Genomic DNA, 20,729 nt, shown 5'->3' with positions numbered 1-20,729 from the left:
TATTTAATAACACACAGAAACATAGAACACACAGAAAACACACAGAAAAATAGAAACAAAGAAAAGAAAATTACATCTTTATAATTTGGGCCAATACAACAACTGTGCCCTGAGACACCATAATCTGAGAATTGTAATTTAAAGTCACACGGGACTGCAGGTCTCTGCAGTGTATCACAGAAATACACCCACACACAAGTCTTCCTGGAAAACACACACCCTTAACCCAGGCCTTCAAGAATCACCACAGACACATTCCAACAAATACATGCTCATAATATGAGATCGTGTGTGTGTGCTAAGTCACTTCAGTCATATCGGACTCTCTGCAACACCATGGACTTGTAGCCTGCCAGGCTCCTCTGTCTGTAGGATTCTCCAGGCAAGAATACTGGATTGGGTTGCCATGCCCTTCCATGAAAGAACGTAAGTCACCACAAGTAGGAACTAGCAGAAAAAAACAAACAATAGAACCAGAGCTGCAGATTTCAGATGTTGAAATGATTAAATATGGAATACAAAATAAGCTTAATAAATTTAAAGAATATGAAGTTGCATGTGACAGGATTTTTTAGGAAAAACATACTACTGGAAATTATTAGGCTGATTAGAAAAAGTAAAACTTCTAGAAATGAAAAATGAATCACTGAAATTTAACTGAACTGAACTATCTACAGCTAGAGAGAAAATCTAGCTGTAAAGGTAATATGAATAAACTATACAGAATGCAGTGTGAAAAGAAACAATGTGGCAAATTAAAGAGGAGTTGACAGACATAAAACATGAATATCTATGAAAGCTCTAGAAAGTCACAGTTGAGAAAATGGGAGGGAGGAAACATTCAGAGAGACACTGGCAGTAAACATTCAAGAAATAATGAAAGCAAATAATCCTCATATTTGAGAAGCCCAATAAATTTCATGATAAGTAAAAGCAGAAAGATAGATTGTAAGAAAATTGTAGAATAGCAAAGGCAAAGAGAACCTTAAAAGCACTCAGAAAGAAAATAGATTAACTACAAAAGAATAATTAGACCCAGAGCGGACTTTTCAATTTCAACAACAGAAGCCAGAAGACTAGAATGACATCACAATTTGCTGAGAACACATGCCAATCTATAATAATATACCTAGTAAAATTATCTTTCAAAATAATGGCATGTATACATATATTAAATAATTATACACCTGAAGCTAATATAATACTATATGCAAATTATGTCTCAATTAAACAAACAAATCCACAGAAATGGAAGAGACTGGTGGTTGCCAGAGGCAAGTGGCTGGAGGTGGCAGGGAACTGGGTGACGGTGGTGAAAAGGTGCAAACTACCAGGAATAAGGTAAGTCAGTCTTGGGGATGTAATCAACATACAGCCTGGTAACTACAGTTAACAGTACTCTACAGTGTACGGGAAGCTGCTAAGACAATACATCTTAGTTTTCATCACAAGGAAAAAAAATTGTAACTATGTGATGGGACAGATGTCAACTAGACTTACTATGGTGATTATTTTGTGATAAATACATATATCAAATTATGTTGTACATCGGAAACTGATATCATGTTATATGTCAATTATATCTCAATAAACTGGAAAAAAAATAAGGGCGGAATAAAGAGATTTCCTGAGAGAGGGTTTTAAAAAAATTATCAGAAGATCATCACTTGGGGATATACTTTGTGAGTATAAGATTATGAGATTTAAGAAGGGGAGAAATTAAAGAGGTAATTACTGAGAAAAGAATAGCAAATATATAAGTAATTTGAAACAAATATGGCTGATACATATTTTAAAAGTCTAACTTGGTGGATTAAAAAATACAAGGGTAGACATTATTGTTTTAAGTATACATGCCAGGAGCAGAAAGAATGGTACTAAAGAAATTTTAAACTCTACTTTTGAGAAAGAGAATAAAGTTTAAAAATAAAATAAAATTTAAAAAAATAAATAAAAAAAATTTTAAAAAAGAGAATAAAGATACGGTCCAATCTAAGACTTTATTATTTTAAGTATATTTACTAAAACTTCAAGAATAACTACATAAAGAAAAGAAATACAGTGAATGTCTTCTAAACTAAAAATAAATCCAGTTTGTATAAATACAAATGAAGAAAGGAGGAAAAAAACAGTATATAGAATGGCAAAAGTAAATCCAAATAAGTTAGTCATCACAGTAACATAAACTGAATTTCCAATTATAAAGCCCATGTTATCCACCCAGAAAAAAGAAACCGATAAAGTACACAAGATACACTTAAAAAAAGACATATCCAAAATATAAGGGAAAAAATAGGTTGAAAATGATAAACCACGCTTCTAGTAATGAAAAGCAAGAAAACAATGCCAATCTCCTCACTGAGAACAATTGAAAGAACTAGACAAAATATGATACAGATGTATCTTAAAGCATCTTAAAGACACTATCTGCCTTTTGTACTATATTTTCAGGTACAAAAGCAGTGGTGGGTAAAATTTCTGAAGCCTTAGGACAATGACAGCAGTGGGACCAAAGGCCAAAGTCATTACATTTTTCAGAAACTGTCACATTCTTCAGTTTCATATACTCACATGAAAATAAAATTCACTTAAGAATATACTTGCTGAAGAATAGAATTCGTAATTTTGTTAATTTGATCTTTGAGCACACATCTTTTTAACATTCAGTGTGAAGGGAAGCAAGCATAAAGCACTTCTGCTAATGAAGTACTATGGTTGTCTTGAGAAAAAACATCCAGGTGGTGATTTGTGTTGCAAGGTAAATTAGCCACTTTTTTCATGAACCATCATTTTTACTTGAAAGAACACCTGATAAGACCAACTATGGTTATTTAGACCTTGGTATATGGCACACATCTTTTTGGAAAATGAACCCAGTGAGCCTGTCGCTTCAAGGGAAACAACTGATAGTATTTGTTGCCCAATTTACTGAACAGATTGAATACAGAAGCATCTAAGAGAAACTGGCTGTCTTCTATGAAGTCAGGTGTTAAAGAGGTTTGAAACAAATGTAAAAATACTACTTTTCTCATTACATTTTTGAAGTTATTTTTCATAAAAAATGTTTAGGATAACACGTGTTTATTATTTTTAAATATATGAATAACTACCTTAAAATTTCTGAGTTTTAATTTCTAATATGGTAAATATATCCAAAATATGAACAAAACTTCTTTGGATTCTCAATAATCTTCAACAATGTAGAGGGGTCCTGAGACCAAAACATTTGAGCACTGTTGCTTATAGTAATTGGAGAAGGCAATGGCACACCCCACTCCAGTACTCTTGCCTGGAAAATCCCATGGACGGAGAAGCCTGGTGGGCTGCAGTCCATGGGGTCGCTAAGAGTTGGACACGACTGAGTGACTTCACTTTCACTTTTCACTTTCATGCATTGGAAAAGGAAATGGCAACCCACTCCAGTGTTCTTGCCTAGAGAATCCCAGGGATGGGGGAGCCTGGTGGGCTGCCGTCTATGGGGTTGCACAGAGTCGGACACGACTGAAGTGACTTAGCAGCTTATAGTAATAAAAATGAACGAACTAGGACCATTCATTAGATTCAATTATGTAGATGAAGCTGACAATCATGATAATGAGTCAAAGAAGCAAGACACAGAAAAACTCATATAATACGATCTCATTTAATTGAAGATCAAAAGTGGGCAAAACCAAACTGTATCATTTAAGATACATAAAAAGGCTGTAAAATGACAAAGCAGTGACTGACATAAAGGTCATGATTGTGATTATCTTTTCCAGGAGAAGGATTATGACTGGAGATATATGGAGGGGCTTCTTGGGGCATGTTTAATTTCTTGATCTATATTATATAGTAAACTTCTATTATTTTTTATTTCATATTTACATTCTATCAGCAGTAAATTTCCAAACTAAAATATATGTTTTAAAAAAAATCAAGGAAAGCTTCATCATTACTATAGGCAAAAATAGATAGTAAAAAACACAAAAAGGGAAAAGTCATATATTAACAAAAATAAAAGGTAGTATATTTGACAACTAAAATAGATTTTTAACACAAACACATTTCTAGAGATCTAGGGATAGTATTTAATCAAAGATTTAATTTGCTAAGATGATTTAAGTGATCTAAATATGTTCCTATAGAGGCAATAACAAGGCTTAGAAATATATAAAATAAAACTGGAATTACAGGTATAAATTATTAAGTCTAACATAGGAATGTATAATTTAACACACTATTTGACCAAACAAGTGGACAAAAAATTAGTAATGATAGAGATTTAAAACACATACTTAATATGTTTGATCATACATATATTACAACCCTGTACCCCAAGTTGGAGAATATACATTATTTTCAAACAGAGATCATTTATGAATATTGGCATTGTTTTAGTTCATAAAACAAGTTCAATGCGTGTTAAAAAATTATAACTGGTACATTTTTGGACTCCAATGAAATCTGGATAATAATCTTTAAAAATTTGCCAAATATAAGGCATGTCAAAGTCATGCCTTGACTTTGCATTATTGACCTCATGTTTGCCTTACTTGTTCTTCTGGATGTTTTACATTTCTTTTCACCATAATAAGATAATCAAGAGTTGACTATATAAGAAATATGAAAAGAAGTAGGGTTGTTTGGAACAAAAAAGGCTATAATGTAACTGTCTTCTAGAAAATAAAGGAGCATGTTCAATCTTACACTGTAGTAACGGATAATCTGACAGAGTAGAGGCAAAATCTACCATAAGAATGACTGAATTTTGGAACTGGCTACTGCAGACACCACAGAACTTCAATCTGTAATAGTAAAATCCAGAGGTACTGCATTTCCTGAAAGAACCTATTCCTAAAGGCAGAATCTGAGGTTATAATTAGTTCCATGAACTATACTCAAATTAGATACTTTATCACTCCAGTTGATCTACAATTCTGGAAACTAGCAAATAATTGCCAGCTAATTCATAACATTATACTATTTTTCTCTTAATGTCTAAGTAACTACAATTTGTTTATGTAGCTTAAACTAGAACCATATTAGTACCTGTTTCCTTTTAACAATACTACTCTGAAATGTATTATTTTAAAAAAATGCTTGTCTCTTATATGAAAATTATTTATGAGTTTAAAGGAAGTATATAAATTGCCACAGTTGGAAACATGGCTCATGCAATGACAGATTAGAAAAATAAATAACGAAGTCATAATTATTATTAACAAATTTTAAGCTTCATAGGGCATGTGGCATTAGAATCTCTGAGATTTCCATCTTTCACATTCTTATATATTTTTGAAATAATTAACAGGAATCTTTAAAAAATTTTAAGAGAACAGTAGGCTTTATTCCATGGAAAACAGTGAATTTTGCAGAAAAATTTTACAGTATCTTGTAAGGAATCAAAACAACCAGTCAGTCATAAGATTACCATGGACTTGGCTTGTTTTCCAACCCATTCTAGGTCCATTCCTTGTGACTTAGATATTTTACATTTAATTTATGCTGCATCAGCCTTTAGTGTATACTTGAGTCTCAAAGAGAATTAGTTTTTATAGTTTGGAATTTTTATTAAATATCAATTTCAGGAGGCACACAGCTAGAGTCTACACTATAATGGAACCTTTCAGTAGGACAATACTGAGTAGCTCACTGTAAATTCGAGAGTTTCTCTCAGGTGGATTTGTATAATTTGAGGGCTCCGTCTAAGTGACTTAAGGATGCCAGGGAAAATCAAACGGACTGTGCCTTTTACATTCAGAAGAGACCATGGCCTATTCTCAGTTGTATAGCAACTGGGCTAATCCATAAGCTATGACTTTCTGGGAGAAAGAAAAGAACGAAAGCGTAGCATGAGAATACATCTGGAAGATCATTTGCAAGAATTCCCAACTTTTTCAGGAAAAGACGAGTTTGAAGACCATAATCCTCTTTGAGAAACAACATGATACAGTGATATATTGAACATATCAAGTGCCATCTTATACAAGACTTTTGTAGAGACCAAAGGCAGTAGGCAGGCATCAAAAGTTTTAGGAAGAAAAATGGGGAGAAATACTGAGAACTAGCAAAAGTTTATCCATTAATATCTTTGGTATTAGAATTAAGACAAGACTGTACATCAGATGATGAGATCTAGCTCTTAAAATACCTGTGTCCTGCAGGAGCATAGCCTGAGAATCTGCTCCATAAATTGTACTTAACTCTTCAAATACCACTGAAAAATATAAAACGTCAATTACTCTACCAGAGTTTTGGGTTCTTGTTCACTCACCTTCACCTTATTTTAATCTAAAGCTAAAGAGAAAGAATTGCTCTGTAAATTTATAATTTTCTTATAAATCCAGGAAGGAAATAAAAACTGGGGGCTTGGTTTCACATTATTATATTCAATAAATTCCTAAACAGTCTTGATAGTAGATCTGGCTTTATAAAAGAAATAGCATTGTCAAGTATAACAGGTGAGGGCTATTTACATAAAGAACATTTAAAGGGTTGTACATACACTATTAGTAGGAGAATGGTATCCATAAAGTTGAAGACGCTGACATAGAGCACAAAGGGCCAAATGAAGTGTCACATTTCAGAATGAACCCAAGTATAGCAAAAGAAAAAAAAGAAAAAGACGACAAAATAATCAATTAGGAAGGGCAAATCATTATGCTACATTCTCTATAGAGCACGCACACAGTACAAGTGGGATAAATGTTAAAGATGAGTAGCAAAGTTTTTTAAATCTCGTATAATTAAACATTAAGTGAACCTGTGCTCATTTCAACCACTTTCATTATAACTTTTTGATGGAACTATTGCTTTGAATTAAACATGGTACTCCGAAGTACGCAGTTTTCCTGAGACATGCTTCAGCAATTCCATGTGCGATGAGGGGCAGACCTGGATGCAGCAGCATGGCGGTGGGGATGGCATGAGACCTATGCTGGAATCCTGTTCAGCGCCTGTTAGTGCCATGGACCCAGGCAACTTAATGAACCTCTCTGAGATGGTTTTCTCTTCTGTGCAAAGGTGTGAAGACTTACCTGAGAGAAATGTAATGAGGACTAAATGAGAGTAACATGTATAATGGAGATAGTACAGACCTTAGCACATAGTAAGTGTCCCAAGAAATACTATGCTCATTTCTCTCTTCTGAAGGAGTTCATTTTGATATATAAATATTTTAAAATTTAGTCTTGCCTAATTTTTGATTTGGGGATGTACTATTCAGTTTAAAATATTCTACTAATTAAAAGAGAATTCCATGTTTCACAATTAGCTAATCTTTTTGAGTATTTATTATATTTCAAACCCTGTTAAGTGGCTACACAGTTTAACTCATTTAACCCCCATAATCATCATATGTGCTCATTACTCCTATTCTTGTACAAATGAAGAAACTGAGGCACAGAAAAATTTAAGGACCTGGTTCAAGGTCACAGAGGTAATGAATGGCAGAGCTAATAGTCAAAACTTGAAAAATCTGACTCCTACAATGTCTAACATAATCTATATATTTTCACCATAAGCTAAATTTCAGTTGCTTCAAAACTCAAAAATCTCATCAGTTCAGATATGCATTGTTTAAAATATGACAGTTCATATTGTTTAAAATGTGACAGCTATTAACAATGTTACCACTAATTATTACTATTATTGTAAAACACAGTAAAAAATATTTGTAAGAGCACTGTATTGTCCTAGAGTGTTGCTTAGTTCAGAAGCTGTACTACAGATTATTTCTGGATTGTTTTAAGAAATAGTTCGGATAGCTAAATTCTATAAGTGAGATTCCAGGAGCATTAATTGAACTTTAAGATAAACACCTCTGGGATACCTATGGAGATCAGTGTCTTTAGCAACATTCGTTTCCATATAAGTAAGTGATAGAATACTTAAAAGTTATTTTTATTTGTTCTTTAAGTCTCCTTCCCCATGTATTTGCTAGATAATGTTTCACTGATCTATGTACGTTCATATAAAATAACACAATTTAGGGTATACTGATATAATTTAGATTTCATAATTCAGATAGACTTTCCCTAAATAATCCAAGTTAATAAAGTTTTACTGTATTACTGTTATGAACTTATTTGCATTATATCATCGGTATTAAATTTACTTCACCTGGGATGCAATGAAGTTTTTGTTGCTGACATGGTAGCTTTTCCCAATGTGGGTTGACTGCTATTATTATTCCCTTTCCTCTCTCCCTTTGTTACTCACTTAGGTATTTTAGTAAAGGTTACTGATTAGAATAGGATTGTTACTTTACTGGAAGATCCATAAGTCTTTTCTGGAATTAGTATAAACAAACAAACAATTAAGTGTGTATTCATTGAAACACTATCTACTTTATCACTGAGGTATACCAAAAGATTTATTAACATAATTCAACCTCCTAAATGATATTTTATCAACAACTTGCCTATCCAGTCAATCATTGGCAATCCATGAAAGTTAAAATAATTGTTTACTCTTTTAGTATATTATCAGTAGAGAGTGTCTTCTACAAGTGTCTTCCATAATTTAATCTATCGGGGAGGTTAAAAAAATACTGATAAATATACCGTAGTCAAATATTCTGAGAAATAATAAACATTAATAATCCTGATAATCTGCTTTTATTAATATAAATACACACTTTGTAAATCTACTGGGATGAAAATGACACCCATCTGCTACAGATAACCCATGTTTAAAAAAACCTAATATATATGCTTGTAACAGTGAGAAAAATAAAAAGTGTTGCAACTCTTTGAGGTTAATTATTTGAATTCCAGATAAACCAATTAAACTATTTCACAGGGCCACTAATTTGCAAATGGAACAATTATCAATTACATACTAACAAAATTCACCATGTTTCTACTATCTAAGTACCAGAGGAAGAAATATGATACAGTGGGTAAAAGTATAGGTTTTGGAGTTGGCCAGCCATGGGTTTAAATTTTGGCTTTGGCATTTAATAGTTATGGAATTTTGGACAAGATACTAAGTGTCAGTTCCAAGTGTCAGTTTTCTCATCTATAACTATAGATAATAACAGAACTGTTTGGTAGATCAAAAGAGAAAATGCATGCAAAGCATCTAATATAATGCCTCATACTAAAGTCTTAGTACCTGTCTGTTACTTTTATTAAGTGAACCTAGGATGTTGTCAGGCTGTAATATTTACTTGGGACAAGCAAAAAGAAAACTAGAAGGAAAATGGAGGGAAATGTTGCTAACTCTACCTTCAAAGTAAAATGAAACATTACTCTTCCCAGAAGAAGAATCTATAATACATATTTCTATGAATGCAAAGAAACATATTATTTCCTTGTTTTCGCTTCAACATTCATATTATTATAGTACCACTAAATTTACTCACATGTATAATTAAATCTTTGCAATTCACCTTTAAATTTTTATATGCATAATGATCTGTATTAACCTATTATATGATATACCCTTCAAATCTCATGGATAACAACAATATGGATGAAAATGATTTAATGAATATGGTTATGGATACAGATGTTTAATATCAATACTTGATATAAATATTGATATCAAAGCATATAAATACTGAAATTTTTCTACATAAGAACTTCAAGAAACAGACAGATCCAAAGTTACAGGCTTTAATTACTATTTCTCAACATGAATAAAATAATTCTTACCTAGAAAACCCACCTGAAACCATTATAAATTATTCTTACCAGCATTGCACGCTTTTCTTCATCTCCTTTAGTTTCTCTCTTTTCATTTTTTTTCCTGAATATTTCTTGAAGCTGAAAAGAAAACCAATCAAAAATCAAACACCTGATAAGAGTTTCTGGGAACCTATCTAATACCCCATGCTAGATATATTCTAAGAACAAAGAAAATAATTAGCTTCATATACACCAAGAACATTAAAACTAGTATGAATACATTTTCTGATACTAGTTTTTTTCCTAAGAAAAAGTTTTAGGTCCAGCATTTAGTTTTACTTTATGATAGTATCTCCTACAGTTTAACTTTATTGCTAAGACACAAAGACATGGAGCCTGTGGCATATACATAAAAAGAGATGAAGCCTACTGAGGAATAAAGGACACTGGACCAGAAGTCAGGGGTCTAGGCTTGAGCCCATCTTCTGTCATAAACCAGTTTCATGGATGGGGGACAGGACCTCACTGGGCTCCAATTTGCTCATACATGAACAGAAGATGGACTGAATGACCTCTAAGGTCTCTTTCAGGTAATGGTAGGAACATGGGCTCTGCATGTCTAACCTTTTGAGCAAGTTACTCTAATCATTTAAGGCTTATTTTCTATATGGGGAATATGAATAATTTCTTACCTTAAAGCAATATTTTTTTTCTTCTAGCTTTACTGAGATATATTTTTTCCTCTAGCTTTACTGAGATATATTTTTTTCCTCTAGCTTTACTGAGATATAATTGATAGGTCTTATACAAATAATGTTGTGCAGAGTAGACATTACAAGTAATTACTTAGCACAAGCACATTGCCTGTTCCAGTATTCCTGCCTGGGAAATTTCATGAACAGAGTAGCCTGGTGGGCTACAGTCCATGGGGTCAGAAAAGAGTCAGACACAGCAACTGAGCACACATACCCTGTTATACATGGCATTATTTCCTGTTTAAAATCCTCTTTTACACATGGAAGCTTAATTCTATCTTTATCTCAGTTTTCTGGTGAGGTCCCTGTTCTTGTCTGTGTAATTTGAACCGCTATCTCAATTCTTTTACTTCACTTAGTATGGCTAGAGCTGAAATCCAAAATGTATTCTCTCCCAAGATATATAATAACAATTTAAAACTACAGTACAAACAGTAAATTATTTTATTAACACATATATTGCATACTTTATCTTAGTGAAAAGTTTTTCTTTTTAGCAAGCATTATTAATATTCACTTTATAAACAGGCAGGAGGATCATAGATTTTACAAATCTATTTTACAAGTCTACAAGTAACTCTGCCCAACTCCACCTCTGCTTTTAGGAACTCCTAGCTGTTGATGTGCGTGCGTGCTAAGTCACTTCAGTCGTGTGCAACTCTGTGCGATGCTATGGACTGCAACCTGCCAGACTCCTCTATCCATGGGATTTTCCAGGCAAGAATACTGGAGTGGGTTGCCATTTCCTCCTCCAGGGGATCTCACCAACCCAGGGATTGAACCCTAGTCTCTTACATCTCCTGCACTGGCAGGCAGGTTCTTTACCACTAGCACCACCTTGGAAGCCCTTAGCCATCTACAAACAACAACAAACAATAAAACATTAGCATGGCCACTGCAGAGTAGACCATTGCTTTAAAGGAAGAGCAACTTTTTTAAGAGTGTAGAGTAAAAACAAACTGAAATTCTACAAGAATGTTTTACCTCCCACCTCCACAAACAGACAGGAGTCCCACAGACATCTACACAGGCAGCTTCCAATGCACTGAGTTCCAAAAGGTAACCTTTAAGACAGTGGGGTGGAACTTGGCCGTGTTTCCATAGAAAGTCTGTTGAAGGCTGTTTCGATTACAAGGCCCATTCTGAAAGTCCTAAAGTACAGCTGTACACTATCATGACAGAGCTCTAGTGAACTAAGTCTGCCCATCTTAGGATGTTAGCAACATCTCTCTACTGCAATGAAACTCCCCACCTCCGCACCATCGTGAGCAGCACTACAGTAAGGGACCCTTTGTGGGCCCAGCTCCCCAGACTTGCTCAGGGGCTGTACTTGGCCAAGGGCTACACAGAAGCCTTTTGACAGATCCCAGTAATTAGTTCCCTGCTTCCTTTTGAGCAGCTGCTAATTTGTTCTGGTGAGGATTTCCCTCTCGCCTCTTTCCTACCATGGGAAAGAATGATTTCATAATTTCTCTTCTGTGCTCCAGCCTCTGAAGAAAATACTAAGCTATCTAAGAGGTTTTCCAAAGGATTTTTATTGGCTTGTTACAAAGGAAAAACAGAAAATGAAATGGCTATTTATGTTATTTTCTCCTCTTTTTGCTAAGAGAGTAGAGGTAAATATTGAGTTGCACAAAGAGGCTAAAGCTAGACCTTGTTACTGGGAGGAGTAAACTAATGTTAATCTCTGTTTTGGAGAAAATCAGAAAAGGCATTTTGCCACAGACATAGATATAGGATACATGGGTTAAAAGAGAGAAATTCCAGAAGGAGAGGGTGGTTAAGATGAGTGAGTAGCTGATGATGCTGCCAGACCAGCACCAACATGGGACCAGTCAGGTAAGAAAGCCTGAAAGGCAAATACCAAGAACATGCTTATCAGCCCTTGGTCAAAGACAAGGGAAGGCAATGGGAGAATGGGCTAAGACTGGAATACAAGGCAGGAACAAGTGGAAGAGAAAAAAAATATTGTAAATCCTTTAAAGAGAAGGAAGGGAAGTTTCCACAGGCAGGCAAAGAGCTGCCTATGGCTGGGTGGCTGATATGAAAGGTCTGGGTGTGTAACAGCCCAGGATTGCCTGTCTCTCACTCCATGGAAAATATACATTTCAAACCTCCAGAATATGTGTAAACAATTATAATTATCTTCATGTGTGTGTGCTCAGTCACTAAATCATGGCTGACTCTCTTGAAATCCCACGGACTGTAACCACTAGGTTCCTCTGTCCATGAGATTTTTCAGGCAAGAATACCACAGTCAGTTGCCATTTCCTTCTCCAGGGGATCTTCCCACCCAGGGATCAAACCTGTGTCTCCTGCACTGACAAGTGGATTATTTATCACTGAGCCACCTCAGAAGCCCTATAATTATCTTTATACACTGAATAGATTTATATAGTGTAAAAATAATTCAAAATAAAGTACATGAGTATAATATACTTTATTAAGGTAAAAGCATAATACTTCTACTCTTTTTTCAACAATGTGCTGTGCTTAGTCACTCAGTCGTGTCTGACTCTTTGCGACCCCATGAACTGTAGCCTGCCAGGCTCCTCTGTCCATGGGGATTCTCTAGGCAAGAACACTGGAGTGGGTTGCCATGCCCTCCTCCAGAGGATCTTCCCAACCCAGGGATCAGACCCAAGTCTCTGGCATTGCAGGTGGATTCTTCACTGTTTGAGCCAACAGCGGAGCCCTTTTTCTACAGCAGTATTCTAAATAATGCAAAAACATAAAAAATATAAGTAAGCAATATATGTATTGATAAACTGTAACCAATAATATACATACCACCAAAAACTCCTTTTTATCCACCATCTCATTGCCATCTGTGTCAAACATGTTGAAAGCTATTCTAAAACCTGCATGTGGCTCTGCCAGACAAAAACAGGAAAGTATTTGTGAAATGGAAAAATGTTTTCAAAGTTCAAAATCCACATTAGTTGTAAACAATTCATATTCTGTGCAGAAATGCTTTAACCAAGAAATTAAAAGCAACATGTTACTATTAGTTAACTATAATAAAAGCTATAGGTAAGTATATATACTTCTGCTTCATATATTAGCACACTTAGTAACACAGTTGATAAATAACTTGAAATCTACTTGTGTGATACTTGCTGCATATCATTAACAGTAAAATCTGATTACCTTCCTTCCAAAAATAAATATTTCTTTCTTTTCCAAAGTCTGTCAGTTTGTTTGAAAAGAAAATATCATCTCAGTACATTTGAAATATTTTTAATATGTCAGCTAGTTAGAGCAGAAGAAAAAAAATGTACAACACAATGGACCAGCCTAAAATCCTGGGGAAATTATAACAGAATGACCCACACACAAAAAAAGTCAGGCATGAGAGATTACATACTTGGGGTTGAACTTCCAGAGGCTTCAAATACAGAAATATAAAATAAAAAGGACTTGAATAATTAATTCCTTATTTCCCCCAAATACAAGGAAAAACTGCTTTTCTGAGAAAGACTTTCATACACTATGAACTGCTGTAATTGTATGAAAATTATAATAAGATTCAATACCTCTTCTCCTTCCATTTCTAAAGCAAAAAGAAGAATGCTTGGACAGAAGAAAACTTGAACGCATCCTTCAAAGCAGATCTCAGTGTACATGCCTTTTTCAAAACATTTGACCTCTTTTGAGATGACTGGCAAAAAGTTTAAAAAGGGACCTCCCACAGGTACACTTGCCACTATGTGTTTTGAAATTGTGAACCCAGCAAAGCGAAGCACATAGACTTGCTTTCTTAACCAGTAATAGCTGTCTCTGAAAATAATGGAAATGAAAGCGTTTTATGCGAGTTCATTTTTTGCATGTATTTTAGGAATCTAAACTTACTTTCATTCTCACTCACTTGAGGAAGAAATAAAAAGTTACACCATCTCCAATGACCAAGTTTTAAGCTTTAAAAAGATCTTGAAGATACACACAGAAAGAAGTCCTCACAAGCATTGTTTGGAAGGGAAAATAAAGTAATAAAAAGTAAAGGTGGAGGGGCGGGAAACCATAGACAGCTAACATGGGTTATCTAGCTCACTTCCTGTGTGCTTAGTCATTCAGTTGTGTCCGACTCTTTTCGACCCCATGGACTATAACCCGCCAGGCTCCTCTGCCCATGGAGATTCTCCAGGCAAGAATATGGGAGTGGGTTAACATGCCCTCCCACAGCGGGGATCTTCCCAACCCAGGCATCGAACCCAGGTCTCTCACATTGCAGGCAGATTCTTTACCATCTGACCCACCAGGAAAGCCCAAGAATACTGGATTGGGTAGCCTATCCCTTTTCCAAAGGATCTTCCTGACCCAGGAATTGAACGGGGGTCTCCTGCATTGCAAGCCAATTCTTTACCCACTGAGCTACCAGGGAAGACCCAAACAACACCCATAATTACAGAAAAGTTAGGGTCTTTGAGTGCTGTGACTTCATTTGGAATTCAGAACTCATCTTAGAAAAAGAGTTTAAATTGAAAAATTATAATTAAATAACACCCATAATGTTTTTTGGGTTTTTTGTGTGTGTGTGTGTGTTAAGAGTCACAGCACTCAAATATCCTAACTTATCTGTAGCAAGCAAAAATCACTATATGGGATTTTTTCTAACATGCTAAAACCAATCCTGTCCAAACCCAACATGTGGTTTTCCTCACCAGTTTTGTTTTACTTGTACCTACCACTATGCTGGTTCAGACTTGTAACTTCTAATTTTGCATCCAAAGTTGTTCTAGCTAACAAGATAACTTTGGAAAAAGTCTCTGAGATACTCCTTGGCACCCACTCCTCTAATTTCCATGGTGGCATTCATCCTTGACTGGACTCAAAATCCATGGCTTTCCAGTCTGGAACGTCCTCAGGCAGTACTATTATTAACTGCACAATACTTACTTTTCTTCAGTCATTTTAAATGATTTTGAGCCAGGAGAAAAAAAGCAAGGAAAAAAAAAAAAAAGGCAGTAATTTTTGAAACACGCATGTGTGCACACATACACAACACATTTCCCAAACTTCCGGTAACAGAACTCCAACATAACATTATCCATCACTAAATTCAGAATAAAACAGTGGCTGTGTCATCTTCCAATCATAGAAGTACAGGAATTTTAAGGCTGGTTTCTAATGATGCAGTTTTATTGATGTTCTTTTTTCCAACACATCTCCATAAATATCGACAATTGGAAATTCCAATAGTCACTTTCTTGTGTTCATTTGCCAGTTAGTTTTTGAGAGGCTACCATGCGCCTGACACTGTTCTTAATACAGAAATGAACAAAAAAGATAAAATATTTGCTATTGTGGACCCACACAGACAAAAACATGTAAACCAATAAACAAATACTTTCAAATAGTTTCTGTGCTATGAAGAAAATACAACACTGGACAGGGAGAAAAAGGGAGAGGTAGAAGAGGGAGCTATATTAAGGAGAGTGGTTAAGTAGGGCTTCCCTAAGCTTTCATGTTTCAAAGAAAACCCGAATTATTTTTATTATTCGGAGGATCTTGAGGAAAAGCATTGATGGTAGAAGGAACAGAAAGTACAAATGAGACTTCAGGGATTTAAAATGTCAGATAGATGGTTGGAGCACAGTGAACTAGAGGGTGTAAGTTCCCCCATTAAATGCAATGAAATTTAACTGAACGCTTTAGTAAACTCTTCATATATTTCAAAAGAATTGATGCATATGAAAAGAAGAGAACAATGAAGCGGTTGGAGGATGTATGATGGGTCTCCTGATAGACTCAGTAGTTAAAAGACTCATTCTTTCACACTAATCTTGCAGAAAATGTGATTTGAATGAGTGTAGCAGAAAATTTACAAATTATTACCCGTCCTTACCTTTAGGCTTCCACATAGACTAAACCACAAGGATTGATGTAGGATATTAAATTCTTAATTTATGAGCATTTTATTACTATACCATAAGCCGTAATCATATTTATGGTTTTGACACTTGACAATACTATTCTTAGCATTTTCCACTGGCATTTAGACATGAATTTTGCAAGACAACGTGGATAGAACTAAACTGATTTTCAAAGTAAGAGAATCTAAAAAAAGATTTATTTCCCAAGGTTATGCTTGAGAAAGAAAACTGCATCCAGAAATAGATTTAAGGAGTACACTTACTTGTTAAAATACATAAAAGAAAAAGATACTCTGTGTAAGAAATCACACCTAGAAGAAAAATAGTATTAGTTATGCTATATATAAAATATTTCTCTTTCATATTTATCAAGTAAAATATTATTCTTATAATAGCAGTAAGTAATAGTTACAAAAAATTCAGACTTTAAAGAAGATGCTAAATATTGTTTTAAATGAGACCAATTACCATAAGATCAGAGCAAAAGAAGCAAGAAATAAATTTTACTTTGTTTCATATGCCTCTTAGAAACAAAATTCACATTAATGCTTCCAGATATATTGACACAAAAGCAAAATTATTAATATTTACATATAGCTGTAAATTTTAAACGTGTTGCTAGAGCTTTCAATATATGAATCTAATTAAAGATTAGAAGGTTGAAAATGGTTAACTCTGTGAAGTGCTTAATGACATCTTAGACATCCTTGAATAAAACATTTAGATATTCTTGCTTAGAGATTTGACTGCTGTATTGCATTCAAAAAATACAACTCTATAGCTATTACTTTTTGGCCTTTAAGTTATCATTCATTATTCTTGACACATTTCATGCTTCTATTAAGTCTAAGAAATTTTAATTTTAATTAAATGGCTTACACTTTCTGCATATTGCATCCTGAGTTCTCTGTAATCTCATGATTATAAACTTTAAAAGGAGTTTGTTAAGTAAATAAAAATATACATTCTGTTACTCAAATTCTTGCTTTTGAATGATAACACCCAAAACTAGAATTAATGGCTTAACTGATTTTCCAAGCAGATCCTGAGAAAATTAAAATCAGGAATAAGGCAATAATACTTATCCAGATACGAGACAGTTCTCATGTTTGGTAAAACAGTATAAAAATGATCAGATCGTGAACCTTAAAACTCCACTTTACCTGATGCTCTTTGAGGCTATCCTCTTTGTTACAGAACAAAGAGAAGAGGAGGCACTGTCAGGCGGTCTGTCAGGAGAGGTGAAGGCACCGAGCTAGGAGGCCTGAAAGCATTCCCGTCTTTTGTTTATACTAGAATATTGTGACCTATAGACATAGTTCTGGTTGATTGCCATGAATGTTATGGGAGAAAGATTCTGGAATGGTCAATGTGTATAAAGATACAATACCTAGATTCCATAGGGATCCCTCAAAAAAAAAAAAAAAATTGGAAATGGGCTCTGTAGCTCCACAATCCAGTCTTATTGACTGTTGTTCTAACTGATGTGGGGGAATACACAAGAGATGCCGGTTAGTGAAAAGAAGTTCAATGTCTGCTGTACATCTTTTAATTGGTAATCAAGTCAAAAGTCCCCTCAGTGAAGGATTACTTAACAGTAGGTATCTTGATCATGAGTACTACAGTAGACACTTGTTGGAAATATGGAGTTTTTGAGCTGTTTTGAGGAGTTTTTGGTTTTTGAGGTGGTGTCATCCACAGCAGAGAAAAAAAAGTGAGAAGCTCATGATAAAATTTAATAAAAATGGTCAAGGAGAAGAGAAACTACTACTAAACATGAACTGTAGATTCATGCTTTTAATTACTAAAATGGAGAATCATAGACTAATCTTTCAATTTGTTTTAAGGTCACCCAGAGTCAAAAATAAAATAACAGTAAATGCTAAGCAAATAGTAAACTTGTGATCTTTAGAAAAAGAGGATAAGAAAGATGGCCAACTAGGTTTCCTTTGAAAGTTCAATTTAAAAAATTCTAAGGGAAGTTCCTTTAAAAGCACCACACTGTTTAGTTCCTATATCCTGATACATTACAGCTGGCTATTATAACTAAGTCTGTGTAATTCATGTTTCCATAAATGTTACATACCAATTAAATTTTTGTAAAACTATCTAACATTTTCTTGCTGGGTTGTATTTTAAGCTGATAGAATTCTTTGTAAGTTAGTCTTCAACAGCTCTAAAAACTTTAAGATTCCTCTTCCACCTAATCTCTTTATTAAAAAACAAGACTGTAACTCTTTACTTTACCTAACCCAATGGTTCTAAAACTTGGGTACATGGATTACCTTGATAATCCCATCACTATGACATGGATCTGCACTGTTCTACAGGGTAGCCACTGACCACACAGGGCTACTTAAATTTAGAAATAATTAAAAGTAAATAAAATTTAAAATTCAATTCCTCAGATACAGTAGCACCATTTCAGGTTCTTCATAGCCACAACTGACTCAAGGCTATGGACTCTAGGGATATGGACATTCCGGCCACCGTAGACAGTTCTATTGGATAGCATTGAATACATTACCTTCCCTGAAAAAAATATACAAATCTGCATACAACTTAAGTAGGATTAGGACTTGCCTAAACCTATAGCTTCCAGATTTAAGCCTCCCTTTAACTAAAAAGAATTTCCTTCTTCCATCCATTTATCTTTCTTAGATTGTATTTGATCCAATTTTATTTTCCCATGAGAGGTATCAAGGAAATACTTTTTACATTCACCAATTTACCCCATTCTTCTGAGCTTTGAACTTTCTTGATCCTATCATTCCACTCTAAGATTTGAATGGCAATCTTTAACACAACTTCCAGAAAAAAATTTCTAAGAACTTTAAAGATATTGTAGCCCAGACTTCACAAAGATGTATAAACCCTAGTTATGAAAAGCCTACAATTAAAGATTAGGTGTCTCCTCCATCCAGAGTCCATGAGATGTAGGTACAAGCAATTTGAATTTCTAATTCTACTTAGATAAACATATATGACTTATAATTACTCTTATAAAGTATTTATCTTCATGTTAAATATATTATTTTCAAACCAGTATTGGTTAAAAGTGATAGAAAAGAAAAAGGTAAGTTTATATAATTGCTTTATATTTTTATTTTGTATATTCTTATATTTGAATATAAAAATATATATTTCTAAGAAAAATTCCTTGCTAAGATTAAAAGAAATTATATTGATTAGTTTCTACTATAAATATTTATAAAAAGTACACTGTAAAATAAAACTGCAATAACAGCTATATAATTTGATTGCAAGACATACATGAAGTAATGAGTTATATATATATAGATGTGGGTAATACAGTAAGTTGAAACAATTGGATTTTGCAGTGAGTTTTGTCTTTAAAAAATGCTCAAATTGTATAGCCAAAAGATATATCCAATAAGCTTTTCATACTGATTAAATTTAAGAAAATCTGTAATTGGAAGTAAACGGAAAGAAGAAAAAATAGATTTGGAAATTAGTATTTCTGAAAAATGCTTTCTGTAGGTAGATATAATGTATACTTCTCAATATGGTTAAAAAAGGGTTTTTTTAAACTGTTAAAGTTTACTTTGTTGGAAGATATGACTAATGTATCATAAATAAAGTAACCTTAACCTCACTATCAAGAAACATTCATTATTAATATTTTGGTATTTTTCTTTTTAGTTTTTTTCTCTCTGTACACACTGTAAAATTATTTAAGCATGAGGCAAATATACATGTATAAATAGTATAAGCAATACAGTGTCAGTACTAAAATACATAAATACTAAAGTTAACTTACCTTTTTCTTTAAGATTTCGAAATAACTTTGATGATCCTTTCCAAACTGGTGGTGTTTCTGATAGCATTTGATTTAATTCCTGTTATATAAAGTATCATTATACTGATTAACATAACACATATAACATAATATATAACATAGTATATATCATTATACTGATTAACAGGTAAGCCACTATTTATAAAATAGACCAAAAATATTTAAATGCCAATGCAAAAAAAATTCTCTGCTTAGAAGACCTCAGATAATGGCAGTATTTATACTACTATCTCTGTGGTCCATTCAACAGTAAAACCCAATGACCAAAAGTGTAAAAGTAAAAATGAGTGATAAAGATGCTACATTAAATTCAATTAGAGCTACCAAAAATTTCAGATAAATGTATTAATTGGGGATATATAGTACTCTTGCCTGGAAAATCCCATGGACAGAGGAGCCTGGTAGGCTGCAGTCCATGGGGTTGCTAAGAGTCGGACATGGCTGAGCGACTTCACTTTTACTTTTCACTTTCATGCACTGGAGAAGGAAATGGCAACCCACTCCAGTGTTCTTGCCTGGAGAATCCCAGGGACAGAGGAGCCTGGTAGGAGGCCATCTATGGGGTCGCAAAGAGTCGGACACGACTGAAATGACTTAGCAGCAGCAGGGCTTCCTCAGAGAAGGCAATGGCGACCCACTCCAGTACTCTTGCCTGGAAAATCCCATG

General features: G+C 34.1%; 1 protein-coding gene across 3 annotated transcripts in view; it reads right to left on the bottom strand.

Moving 5' to 3' along the window:
* MICU3 (mitochondrial calcium uptake family member 3) overlaps positions 1–20,729 on the bottom strand; it is an 81,926-nt gene that overhangs the window by 19,993 nt on the left and 41,204 nt on the right. The window contains exons 4-8 of one of the 3 annotated variants that reach the window (XM_025279275.3): positions 20,024–20,102; positions 16,506–16,553; positions 13,160–13,242; positions 9,681–9,752; positions 6,488–6,526 (exon numbers count right to left, since the gene is read on the bottom strand). In XM_025279275.3, the coding sequence (XP_025135060.1) occupies positions 6,488–6,526; positions 9,681–9,752; positions 13,160–13,242; positions 16,506–16,553; positions 20,024–20,102 (321 nt within the window). The remainder of the gene's footprint in view (positions 1–6,487; positions 6,527–9,680; positions 9,753–13,159; positions 13,243–16,505; positions 16,554–20,023; positions 20,103–20,729) is intronic. The other 2 variants (XM_025279286.3, XM_025279283.3) reach the window with 2 other exon arrangements.

Source organism: Bubalus bubalis, chromosome 1 (genome assembly GCF_019923935.1).
Source record: "Bubalus bubalis isolate 160015118507 breed Murrah chromosome 1, NDDB_SH_1, whole genome shotgun sequence".
NCBI lineage: Eukaryota > Metazoa > Chordata > Mammalia > Artiodactyla > Bovidae > Bubalus > Bubalus bubalis.
This window is presented reverse-complemented; position numbering and strand designations above follow the sequence as displayed.